Raw genomic sequence first — 13157 nt, forward strand, 5'->3', positions numbered from 1 at the left:
TCAGAGGTAGCTCTCTGTGTTTGAAAGTAATCCCATTTATGTGTCTCTCAGGTTCATCTGAGCAGTTGGAAACAGAGCGGGTAATGCTGGCTTTGTTCTCAGAGCCTGAAGAGGTTTATTCTTGGAAGACTGCCTATTTCTACTGCCTGAGCAGCAGCAAGCACTTTCTGGAGCAGATTCTGGTATGGCAATAAATATGATAGGGAGGGGAAAACCCAGTAGTGGATCAAGTTTGCACCAGGATTCCAGCATTAGAACATTTTACATTTGATTAGAGGTCTTCAGGTGTCCTGACTTTTGGTACCAAGAGATTAGCTAACTAGCAGTGGGTTTTTATTATCTGTTGACCCATCTGCAGTGTTTCATCTCTATGATTTAAGATATTGGCATGGAGGTGTCTGGAAGATTTAAACCAGTGTGGTCTGATGGATAGAACAGAGAACGTGGGAGATGGGACTCCTGTATTCTACTCCCAGCCATGCCAGGGATTCCCACTGATTCACTGAGTAACCTTGGCAGCAACATAACCTCTCTGTGATTCAAGTACCCCATATGTAAAATGGGGATAATGATGCTTCACAAAAGGGTTGTGGAGTTAAATGGATACTTGTGAAGCACTTGAGAGCCTGGGGTGAAAGGTGCTATTGGAGATAAAAGTGCACAAATAAAGACGTGTATTGAGGGCACAGGAATCCAGACAGATGAGCCAAGATTTATTCTGTTACTGGCTCAAAAACTCCACTAGTTTCTGCATAAAACCTATTTAAAATATGCAGAATTGGAGAGGGGGTGGATTGATTCTCTGGCTTCCACTTAGAGTGACTCCTTTTCTTTGTAGCCCAAATAAAGCCTGTAAAATCTGGGTTTGAGGAAGTTAAACTACTTTCTGAAACTACTATTGTGACAGTCCACCACCACCCTAGCAGGATTCTGCATTTTTAGAATAACGGATGCTTTCTTCCTTTTTGTTCTCTAGGTGATTGCATTAACACTATTAAAAAGGGAAGACTTCTCAGGCTTGAGCAGCTTACTGAGTCGAGAATTCAACCCCCTCAGCCGTCTTCTAGTATTGCTAGGGTGGACTCACTGTCACAGCTTAGAATCAGCAAAAAACTTGTTGTATGCTCTTCACAAAACTCAGGCAAGTACGTGAGTGGAGAGCAGGTTGAAATGGCTGAATGCTATGACTGACCGTTCAATTTGATTCCAGTTATTTTAAATTAGTTGCTTGGATTGTTAGAACAAGTCTCATTTTAGAGACTTCAGATTTGATTAACTGCATAAACTGAGATTCTGGACTTTTAAATGTCTTTCCAAATGGAAGATGTAAGGGTGAATCCTCTGGTTAGGATTTTCAACCTCTTTTTAAAAGGTTTTATAAAAACAAACTTTTCCTTAAAACAAATAGTGTACAGGCAGCAGCATTGCAAGTTCGTCTTCACTACATCTTCATCAGTGTGCCTCAACTATGACCTGAATGGGGTCCTCGAGGCCATTCTCTAGGGCCCATTCAGTCCTTGACCTCAGAAACTCAAGGCCAAATAGTGCCAGTGGTTTTGACTTTGTATTGTGGGTACTTATGCCCAGGAACTGCATTGAGACAACTTAGTCCATTTCACATGTGCCACTGAACTTGTAGACACTATTGATCTGAGTTGAGCGGTGCCATCTACTTAATCCTGAATGCCCAAAATAAAATCCACAGTAGCCTAAATGTTAGAGCTGAGACTAGAGGGTCCACTTTATTTTGGAATCTTCTTCCTTTTCTGGGTATGCAGAGCTTTTAAACACTAAGCCTGTAGTTCCAATCCGAGCAGTATTGGTGAGTGGTTGCCTTGGACAACTGATATGGGATACTGAGCCTTTCTCTTCTAGATCATTGATTGAACTCCATCCCAGGTCAATAATGTCTTAAGGGAGTTACCGTCTGATGCCTGGTCGGTGACCTGTATAAGATAGCACAGTCTCAGATCAGTGTTTAGTGAGCAGGCATCCATAGCAGAACATAGGCATATTGGAGGTGAGTCTGTAGGCAGCGTGTACTTCTAACCCATACAGTATCCATTCTGGGTATATAACTAGAGTGACAGCTTTGGAGATATAAGTCCTGTAGTATCTTTCAGAAGCACTAGATTCTCTTTACAAATAAAATGTTAAAAGCTACAGGGATGAGCTTACAGACTGGAAAAAATGACTGTCCAGTTTAGATTGCTTAACCTTAACAGGGCCCCTTCAAAACAAAATGCAGCTATCTATCCTCTATTTTGTTGCTTTAATGTGTAAATAAAGTAAAGGTGCAGAAATCTGCCCATCTAAATATGTTAAGATTCCTTTAGCCATTAAACATCACACATGTGAACCAAACTCTGATTTTGTGCTATTCTTGGTAAGGTAGAGGGATCTGGTGTAAATGTGATCTCTTCATTTTATGTTAGCTGAGGCTAATTTGCTCTGTCTCTCTCTAACAGGGTCTGTGCAATGACTCAGTATTAAAAGAGTTCTGTGATGGGCTGTGGGCTCAAGTGGAGGTTCTTGAATGGTGCACACAGCAAAACAGGTGAAACAGCCAGAAGCACTCTTTTTTTTTTTTTTTTTTTTTACAAACCATGTATTTTGACAAAGGCTCCCCACGTAGTCAGAATTACATATGTAGATGTTTAATATACAAATGCCAAGTATACAATATCTATGCCATGTCTCCATTAGTGGCCATAAGCTATAGAGACTTGATGCTTGTCTATGTTTTTAATTAATTTTTTTAAATTCGCAAGTTGAGTCAGTGTTAATACTGGAAGATCCTTGGTGGAGACAAGGTTCAGGTGGTGGACGCATTTTCACCATTTTGATTAGTCTTGCTTTTTCTTGTAGTATTACTATCCCAAAGAAGATTCTTTTGCAACACTTGTACAGTCTGGATTGCCACTCTGCACTCTACTCTCTTCATCACCTCACCAACCTTCTGGCCCTGAATGAAGAGGATGTCATTGAGCTTCTTCAGAAGGTTCCAGCCAGAGACCAGCAGACAAAGGGTAAATGAGTAGGAATGTCATTTAAAGGTAGCCTTCTGCAGAGTCCACTCAGCATATACCTTTAAATTTCTCATCATGCTGATAGTACTCCCGTCTGGAAGGATCAGTGCATACAACTTGCAATTTGCAAATCATAAACATATCACTTAGCAGAACTTAAACCCAACTCCATAGGGTGTAGGAAAGTGATTCTCACCAATTTCCATTTTAAAGGAGAACTGTCTCCTATGAGAAGGTTATGGAACCCAGTTAGCTTGGTTTTTGTTTTTCCCCTGCATGCGGGAGCTGTGTGTGTCTGTGTATGGAATGGGTAATTTCAAGTTGAGTTGTTTAAATGAACCAACAATTTTCAATGAAAGAATTTGCAGTAATGCTGAATCTTCCTGATTTCTTTTGCTCTCTAAAAGGAAGCCAGTTCTTTATCTCCTACCACAAAGTGTCAAGATGGTGGCATCCTATTTTTTAACTTTGTGTGTGTGTGTGGGCTTATGACAGGGAGTTGGAGATCAATTAGTGCCCCTAATGAACAGAGGTTTATCTCTCTCTCCCCTTCCGGCTCCCTGGGCCTGTTCAAATAAATGTCTGTGAAACAGAGCAGAGGTAAATGTTGGGCTGCAGTTGGTCATGAGATAGGCCTAGGAGGAAACCCAACCTGGGGCATTCTTCTGGGGTCGGTCCCCCCCCCCCGCTTTTCTTTTTTCTTCTTTCAATTCTGTTGTAATTATCATACTCAGTCAGCAAGATCTTTTTTTTTTTTCTTTCCCCCAAGGCCTGTTATTGAGACTTATTTTGCTGCTGTGCCATTACATTAACTTAGTGCATTACTCCTCTCTGAGTTAGATGTTTATTAGCATCTCTGTTATAATATAGGACTCCACCTTTAAATGTCTGCTGATGAAACACTAAGAGACCTCTCTGGGGTGGGAAGACTCAGGCCACTTAGATCTGCCTGAGTCATGCAGCTGCACAGAAGGATAATTCTAGCCCTGGTTTCACTTCTCTAAGATCACTTTAATTTACAGAACTAGTTAATGAAAATTAAGCCTTCCCTTTTCTTCCAGTTCAGGGGTGAATTAAGAGACTTGCATTTAAAAGGGGTGCTGTGACTGTGAATTCTTTTACAATTCAGCTTCCTGACAGGTAAATTTAGATAGCGTATCCTGAAATTGAAAGAGTGGGGGGACGGGAAGTCTAAAAAAACTGAGTTTATTCTACTCTGATGATGATGATTAGAAGGGTAATTTGGGTGGGCCCAAAAATAGCAGCACATACCAGGAAAAGGCTTCCACCCACCTCGCTTCCTTCCTGTGCATGCACCTGTCTGCTGCTGGCTTAGTTTAATTTTGCTGCTGCTGTTACTGGTTAACACCCTCCTGGGGAAGAGCATGCTTCTGAGCTTCCCTCTCAGATCAGTGTATCAGGGTAATGTCTTTTTTAGTGCATGAGACAGTATAATTGACCATGAACAAAACAATGAAACGGACCAGACACAAAGTGCTGTCAAATGCACAGACTGGAGTAAGGGTTATATGATACCTGGCTAAAACACCAGCAGCCACCTTTCCTAAACTATCATTCCTGCAGTTGTTACCACCTACAGAACTACAATGGTGGGAAGTTTCAGGAAAAAAAGACTAGTCTAAACATAGCCCTATTAGCAGCTGTTGCACTTCTGCTTCCAATGTGGAAAGGGCCCAAATAAAATGTTTCAGTTATAACGGTGTTCAGAGACACAGTGAGATGATGATTTATGTTCGAATAGTCTGGATGAAGACTTTTTCTGGAAACCCATGTGAGTCAAACTCTGCTCTAGTCTGTGTGGTTGTGTCTGCACTTACGCATTTCTGAAAATCTCCCACCATTATTTTAGCAAGAGAGGATGTATCACTACAGACTGGAGACTGGTGTTTTCAACATTGCAATTAGGCCAGCAGCGGGTGTTTGTGTCTGCTGACTCAGGCTTATGCGGCTTGGGCTATGGGGGCGCTGTCTAATTGGGGTGTAGACACTCAGGCTGGAGCCCAGGTTCTGGGACTCTTTTCCCCCATTGTGGGGTTCTAGAGCCTGGGCTCCAGCCCAAGCTCGAACATCTACACCACAATTAGACAGCCCTACAGCCTGGGACCCATGAGCCCGAGTCAACAGACACAGGCCAACGGCGGGTATTTAGTTGCAGTGTAGACATACCCTTAGAGGACAGGATGGTAAAAACACCCGAGTACTGTCTACGCTCCACCATTACTACCACCAGTAGAACTGCAATGATGGATCTTAGGGTGTGCTTACACTGGCAGATTTATTTTCTGTAAAACTCCTTCGTTTTATGGCATCATTCTCAGAAAAATCTGTGCTCTTGGTTTTCATGGAAACAATGATTGAGCACTTTAATTAACATAGTTCAAACACTGTTCTAGCTATTGCAGTTCAGCTCCCAGTGTTTGGACAGGACCATAGGCATTATGTGACTCCAGTATATTGGTTTTGAATAGTTCATGAATACGCACGCTGCACTACCATAAAAAAGTACTACTATAAAAAAGTACTACTCTGTTGTACAGTAGTGGTCCCAAACACTACTGTAACATTGTTTTAAATGGTAGTGTTTGAGGACCACTACTGTACAATAATACACTATCTATTAGAAACCAGTACATTTATCTACATAGGGAGCATAAGTTGTACTGAAAGCAGAAATGCCATAATATGCTACTACCTGTGTGTTTTGTTCCCTGATGAGCTGGGGGTGACTTGTACACTGTATTCAGCTCTGCTGTTTTAATGTGATAAGAAGGGACTAACACCTTTTCTGCCTGCAAAACAAGCTGGGAAGGGTGGGGGAGACCTTTCAAGCTACTGGTATCTGTCATAAAGAAACCAAAAGGGTATAATTCCCTTACTTACTTCAAATCCTTTACTGGTCACCTTTAATCATGCTTAATAGTCATGCTTAAGTGTTGTTCAAGTGAGGTAGCACCCAAACTAGTTTTTAAAAGTTTGATCAGCCAGTTTGGTTATAATACAGCTAGGTTAATACAAATCCTTTAAAGCAGTTCATAAACTAGTTTGGCCACAATTGTGGCCAGTCTGCCCAAGGAAAATCTACCATATTGCAGGACATGTTATAACATGCTAGCATTCAATCTGGTTAAAATAAGGTTTGGTCTTGCATTGTAAATGCATCAACACAACTCAGTCCTGTCTACACTGCAAGGCCAAACCATATATTGAATGTGTTTAACTCTTCCGTGTTGTAACCACATCCAGCAACACAGACCTTTAGGCAATGTTTATACTAGGATAGATTTGCTTAAATTTCCCACTGTTGCCAAGTATGGATGTTGTTCTCTGTTCTTTGTCCCATATATTGTTAAATCATAATCTCATGGAGGAAGGCTGGGTGGAGGTCAGCCGTGGAAGGCCACCTGTATAAGAAGTGACTGGAGGAGACTGACTGTGGGGTGCGCAGGGTCAAGGATGATGATCAGGTATAGGAAATGGCAAGAAGAAAGGGCAGAGCCACTCATGGGAGAAAGAAACTAAGACAGCATCAAGATGACTTGAATTATCAGAATGTAAGGAAGTGGCAGAAGATGAAATGGGAACCAAGCTATGCCAGGGTCTTGAAGACGTGTGATATATAGATGTGAGAGAGAGGAAAAAAAATCAATACAGAGTTTCAAAGAAAGCAGACAACGTAGCTGGCATAGTAAACAAGGAAGATGATTTTGATAGCTGTATTTTGGAGGATATTGAGGGTTGTGATGCGGAACCTGGAGAAAACCAAGAGGAAGAGACTGCAGTAAGTGAAGCTTAAAAAACCAAGGGTTTAGAAATAGAATTGGAGAGTAAGAGGCAGATTTGAGATGTAGAGAATTTAACAATAGTCAGGGTGGAATAGAGTGTAAAGCAGGTAGAGGAATCTTAAAACACAAAGATTGGGAACCTGCATGACAGGAATTATGGTGGAATCGTCTATGGAATTGTCTAGTAAATAACTCTGATTTGAGGTATTTAATTCCGTGGAAGCATGTCTACAACTTGAAATATAAGAATTAAAGGGCACCTATCAATTTGAAAATCTTACTTCTGTCAGAACACTTTGACCCTACTGTAGTCACGAGTACCCCATAAGGAGACTATACCCAAGACAAGTCAATAGGGATGTGGGGCAAAATTACTTTTCCTTTTTTTTAAATTGTATTGACTTTTGTGCAGTTGTTTTCACTGCCTTCAGCAGGAGGGAAACTAACAAATTATACTGCGGAACACTTGCCCTCTTTATAAACATCTGTACAGGAAGGGCAGAAAAATCCCTACTTTCATTTTCTAAAAGGAATTCGGGATGGAGGGGAATTTGAAGACCTGTTAGAAACTAGAATTAGTCAGTGTCCCTCAAAATGTGTGAGAATTTACCCTCCTATGTTTCACTTTGCAGCAGTGCCGGTTCCCAGCCTCCTGAGTCAGCAACGCAACCTGGTGCTCTTCTGGGCATTTTGCGCCATGAAATATGCAATCTATGCACTGTGTGTGAATTCGCACCGTCATTCAAAGTGCAAGGACTGCATGCACAGCCTTCTCAGTGACCTCCCTGTGGACTCAACCCCTCTTAAAGACCCACCAGGAGATCGGCCTCCTTGCCTAGGTTTAGTAGCTTGTACATATCTAGTTGCTAGATTCTGTGGATTGTAATTCATTTTAATATTAAACTGTGAACATCTATACTTTCTTTATCCAAAGAGGTCAAAGCACTTACAAGCAAATAAACCTCACAACATCTATGTGAGGTAGATAAGTGTTACGCATAATAGTAATAGATGTAGAAAGTAAGTTACTCACCTTTGTAAAGCACTCTAAAATCCTTAGATTAAAAACATTCTGTAAGGGGAAAACATTAGCATTAATGGGATATTTTAGTTGGGATTTTTTTTAAAAGAGCTTGATATTTTTGTAGCTAACGTTGTGGTTACATAGTCTCTCTTAGTGGCCACAAGCTATAGAAATGTGCTAAAATGGAAGAAATCTGAGTTTGGGCATCAGGGCATAAGATGGTCACTGTTGGGGTCAGGGAGGACTAATTCCCTGCTCCCTCGTTGCACGTTTAGATGCTTTATCAGGAGAGAAATGTTCACCTCTGAACTGTTAGCATTGGCCATAGCTGGAGGCAGCATATTGAGCTAGATGGACCAGTGCTCTGAACTGATATGGCAAAGATTCTTATAAAAGTCCATTGCCATCTTGTTCACTAATGGCTGTCTTGGTTCCCATTCTTGTAACTTTGAGCACCATTGTGGAATCAGAAATGGGGTCGGGGAGGAGGAAACAATTCCTGGAAAATATTTTAAGTGTGTTTTTTATTTCTTTTTTTTATAACACATACAGATTGTCCAGCTATTTTTCCTCAGTATCTTGCCAAGTGCCAGCAGTTCTTACGGCGTGTCCCTGCTCCTCTGCATCTGGAGCTTCTGGAGAACATCTTCTCCCTGCTTTTTGTCTCCTATAGTGACCTCTACACAGAGACTCCCCTGCTCGAGGACTATGCAGAAGAGGACGATATTGTGAAAAAGAGCTGTGGTGCTGGGAACTTGGATGGTAGTGCCAGCCGAGAGTCTTCCACCTCAGAAAGTCCACAGCACACAACAGAGCCTGAAAAGAAGGCAGAGAGACATCCTCAGGCCCCCCGGACAGTCTACCATGATACTCTGCTTGGCTCAGAATTGAGTGGTGAGACCTGTGAATCCTCCAGGCTGAGCTATCTAGATCTGAAACATTTTGCCAGTGGTGTCAGTGGATTTTTAGTGGATGACCTGGCAGTGGATGCCTTCCTCAAGATGCTCCTCAACCACCTGGAAGAAATTCAAAGTTCTCTTCCATGGGATTCGAGTAACGTGCCCCATGAGGAGCTGGAGTTGGTGGAGTGCTTGAATTTCTCTGTGAATAGAGATGTCTTTGGGAGCAGAGTGCTGCAGTTCTCCAAATACCTCTCTGAAGCTCAATGGAGATACAAAGTAGTGATGAGTAATAGAAACACAGGTAAGATCCACTGGGATCTCAGTAGTGCCAGCTTGGTGATCCTTGAATTGAAAGATCTACAGCATGTGTGGGAGAGGAGCTCATTAATCTGTTGGGCTCGTGTACTGGTCTTTAGTGTAGCTTGCAATGACTGTTTTCTCCATTTCTTCTTTTGTCTGCTTCACAAAGCTGCTACATGATGTGGGATGGCTGGAAGATTCTCCTCTAGAGAGGCCCAGGGCTGGGAAAACAGTAGGTAGTGCAGGTCAGTTTTGAGGTGTAGTGCTAATGTCTTCTGGAGCTTCTGTGGGCTCAGACTTAGCAGAACATTCATGGAGCTGAAGTGTTGTGACCTTTTCTCCAACAAACCTGACTCCAGAGGGTGTATTAAATATTAGTTACTTTGAGCAGAGCCCAGGGGCAGTAGCATACTGATAGGAATCCCAGAACCTTCCTTGACATCTGTGGACAGATGAGTCTGAACTTCTCACTAGGGCATTGCCCTGGACCACGCTGTTGCGTGTTCATCTTTATTTGTACTAGGTGCCCAGTTTCTTGCTATATATCTGGTCATTTTTTTTGTCATGACCAGTTGCCAGCCAGTGCATTTGTATGTGTATAATGACGACTCCTAAAGAAATCACTAACACTGCTACTCTTTCAGAAAATCAGCTTGCAGCCTCCAAGAGACACTACTCCTTAACCAGACGCTCCAGCTTGAGGAAGCGCCGTCAAACTCAAAGATGGAGGATGGGTGAGTTAAGAAATTGCCGTGGAGGCTGCATTGCAAGTGCATGTCATGTCACCCGGATAGGAAACTAATTGGTGGTGTCTTAAGATGTGTGGCTCACAGGACTGGAGATTGGCCTAGTACTCTATCTCCTCTAGCTCTCTAGTCAGTATCCTCAATAAATACAATTGGTGTTCTGTGTGAAGTGTGGCTGGTCCCAGTCCAGTACCCATTGGTTAGATGTCATTATCCCAAAATCCACCTCATAATTAAAAGGCAACACATTTAAAACTGATGCATGAAAATAATTCTTTCTATACATATGATAACTCTGTGGAACTTGCAAGATACTGTGGGGGTTTTTGTTTTGTTTTTAAAAAAGCCTCACCCCACCCCACCCCACACCCCCACCCACCAAAAAAATCTGTTTATGACCATGGATGAGCATAGCATCTGCAGTGATAGAAAGTGGGTTAAAAATTACAGTAGCCTTTGAGTCTCCTGCCTCAAGACTTAAACTGATCACCTTGTGGGGAAGAAAATCTGACATCCTTTTCAGCTCTCAAACAACACTGTAGAACTAGGGTTATTCTTGGAATGGGAGTGGTTACATTTTCCTTTGAAGCATCTGACATTCTCCACTAGCAGGAGACCAGACTGGATGGCCCACTCTTCTGTTCCAGAGTGAGTGTCTTCTTTAAGTGATGGCTCATGTCAAGACCACGTCAGTGGTATCTTGCATTTGCCTAATAATCTGTGTTATCCCCACTGAGCTCTTTTGCCCAGAAGAGGAGCTTTGATTGCCCTGTCTGGGTCCGATATATTTCTCGTGCTGTTTTTATTTTCTACTTCAGATTGTAAAGAGGGCACTTCAAGTCAATCACTGGAGAGTACAAGCAGTGAATTGAGCACCAGCACATCAGGTACTAAATCTCATTGAAAGGATATATTTGTTTTGTCGTTACACAATGATATAATGCAGTACTGAAATTAACTGATTGGTTTGTGCACATCACTGCTCTGTGCAGGATGGAGTCATTAGACTTTCAGACTTTCTCCTGCTAACAGAGAATGCCATGGACCTGTTCTTTTTGGAACGGGAAGATCAGCACTCTCTTGCTGCTTCTGTGATTTTGCAAATGGCTGTGTTATGCAGCGTAGTGACAATTGTGAACCTCTAGGAGGCCACAGACTTGTTAAATATAAAATATTTAAATTCATAAAAAGGCTTACAGAAGTGCAACTGCCCTCTCCCAAACACTGGGACACCAGGGCCCTGAATTGTCTTCTCTCTCATTATTACAATATAAATATATATTGTGTACGTTTAGGAGCTAATGCATTAATACAGAACACGTATGTGCTTGGATGGAGTAATGGTTGTGGTAGGAGCTAGAACTGTGACTCTCACTGTTGTGCCTTTAAAATATCACTGATAAAGTCACACTAATCCAGAGCCTGAGGTGACCCCGCATACCTTTCGAAGGCATCTGGCATTGTGGTATCTAAGTGCCATGCTGATTTCATTGGAGGCTGTGTGGGTTCATCACCTCTCAAGACCATGGCTTTTTTGCTTGACTCATGTCTGTTGACAGTTGTTCTGGAATGCTTTGTCTGAATTATGCTATATAAAAACTGTCTCTTTCTGTGGAATACAGAGTCTATTGGACCTGAAGTTGCCTTTCAGCTTCTTTGTCCAATCAGCAGTCACAGTTGCTACTTGACTGAGTACCTGTCACCTCAGGCTGTGATCTTGGCTAATCTCACAAGCTAAATAGGAATAGACCTGGTCAGCACTTGATTAGAAAACCACCAATGAACACCTAGAGTTCTATATCAACATCGTCGTCTGATTCAGTACCTGAGACTCATACCTCTGTTACTAGTGGGCCAGTGCCCCTGCTGATGCTTGGAGATGGTGGGCTGCTGGGGGGTGCTGTCCTTCAGGTGAATTGTAAAACTGAGGTCCAGATCAGTAATAGTTACTGAAGATCCCATGAAAAATATAACAGTAGGATTGTTAACTGAAAATGTTCTTCACTTTCTGGCCTAAATAGTTGTGTGATGCTGCAGTGTTTATTAAACAGGGTCTGCCACAGAGGCAGGTGATGGGTGAACTGATCTCTGTAAAGTGCTTTGGATTCTTTGCAGTGGGAGGCATTATATATGATCGTGATCAGCTGGATGTTGGTCACTTAAAGCAGACAATACAACCCCTTACAACTGTTTTGTAAACCCTGCTTCAAATTCCCCATCTCCATATTAAAGCTGAGAAGCATTGGTACTTGATAAGTTTTATTTCAATTATAACCCAGCATGTTGTTTCCCTCTTTGCTCTTGTAGAGGGAAGTACCAGTACTGTGTCTGGCTGGAGTGACCTGGAATGTAGGCTGAAGCCTCAGCAGCAGAACCTCCTCATCCCTATGATGCTCTCCCCACCTGAGTCGCTCCTAGTCTCCTGTATCCTGAGGGGGAACTTTATAGAAGCCCATCAGGTAAGTGTGTCTGTGATCATTACTACATAAAACTTGGAAGTTGGTTCTGTATGGAAGCTGCGCTGGTGATGGTTGAGGAGATCTGTATTGAATTTCTACTGTGCTAGCCGGCTGGGTTTTGAAGAACACAAATCCAGGTGTCAGAGGGAATCCAGGAGCAGGAGGGAAACCAGCATCTAAGCCACTACCCTCAAGGAAGTTTTCTTTCTCTTTTTAAAAATACCCTCTTTTCAGCTGGGTATTCAAAGTTTGCAAAGGCTTTACCAGGCCTGGGCCTAACTTAGGGTATGTCTACACTACGAAATTAGGTCGATTTTATAGAAGTCAATTTTTAGAAACCGATTTTATACAATCGATTGCGTCCACACTAAGTGCATTAAGTCAGCAGAGTGCATCCTCACTACCATGGCTAGCATCGACTTACAGAGCGGTGCACTGTGGGTAGCTATCCCACAGTTCCCGCAGTCTTCGATGCCCATTGGATTTCTGGGTTAAGCTCCCCATGCCTGATGGGGCAAAAACATTGTCGCAGGTGATTTTGGGTACATGTCGTCAGGCCCCCCTCCCTCCTTCCACCCCTCGCTCCGTGAAAGCAACGGAAGACAATTGTTTCGTGCCTTTTTTTCCTGGGTTACCCATGCAGATGCCGTACCACGGCAAGCATGGGGCCTGCTCAGCTCACTGTCACCGTACCTCTCCTGGGTGCTGCTGGCAGATGTGGTACTGCATTGCTACACAGCAGCAGCTCCTTGCCTTCGTGGCAGACGGTGCAGTAGGACTGATAGCCGTCGTATGTCTCCTGGGTGCTCCTGGTAGACCTCAGTGAGGTTGATCTGGGGCGCCTGGACAGACATGGCTATTCTACTCTTAGGGCACCGAATGGGAGCCAGAGAC

The 13157-nt window shown here is 42.8% G+C and overlaps 1 protein-coding gene across 5 annotated transcripts in view; it reads left to right on the forward strand.

The window, feature by feature from the left end:
- The window catches only part of ZFYVE26 (zinc finger FYVE-type containing 26), a 70537-nt gene that overhangs the window by 8267 nt on the left and 49113 nt on the right, over nt 1-13157 (forward strand). For 3 of the 5 annotated variants that reach the window (XM_073348397.1, XM_073348400.1, XM_073348398.1), the window contains exons 6-15: nt 52-182; nt 977-1141; nt 2469-2557; nt 2869-3029; nt 7465-7671; nt 8409-9059; nt 9703-9792; nt 10417-10452; nt 10623-10691; nt 12112-12263. In XM_073348397.1, coding sequence (XP_073204498.1) covers nt 52-182; nt 977-1141; nt 2469-2557; nt 2869-3029; nt 7465-7671; nt 8409-9059; nt 9703-9792; nt 10417-10452; nt 10623-10691; nt 12112-12263 — 1751 coding nt within the window. The remainder of the gene's footprint in view (nt 1-51; nt 183-976; nt 1142-2468; nt 2558-2868; nt 3030-7464; nt 7672-8408; nt 9060-9702; nt 9793-10416; nt 10453-10622; nt 10692-12111; nt 12264-13157) is intronic. The other 2 variants (XM_073348399.1, XM_073348401.1) reach the window with 2 other exon arrangements.

Source organism: Lepidochelys kempii, chromosome 6 (genome assembly GCF_965140265.1).
Source record: "Lepidochelys kempii isolate rLepKem1 chromosome 6, rLepKem1.hap2, whole genome shotgun sequence".
NCBI lineage: Eukaryota > Metazoa > Chordata > Testudines > Cheloniidae > Lepidochelys > Lepidochelys kempii.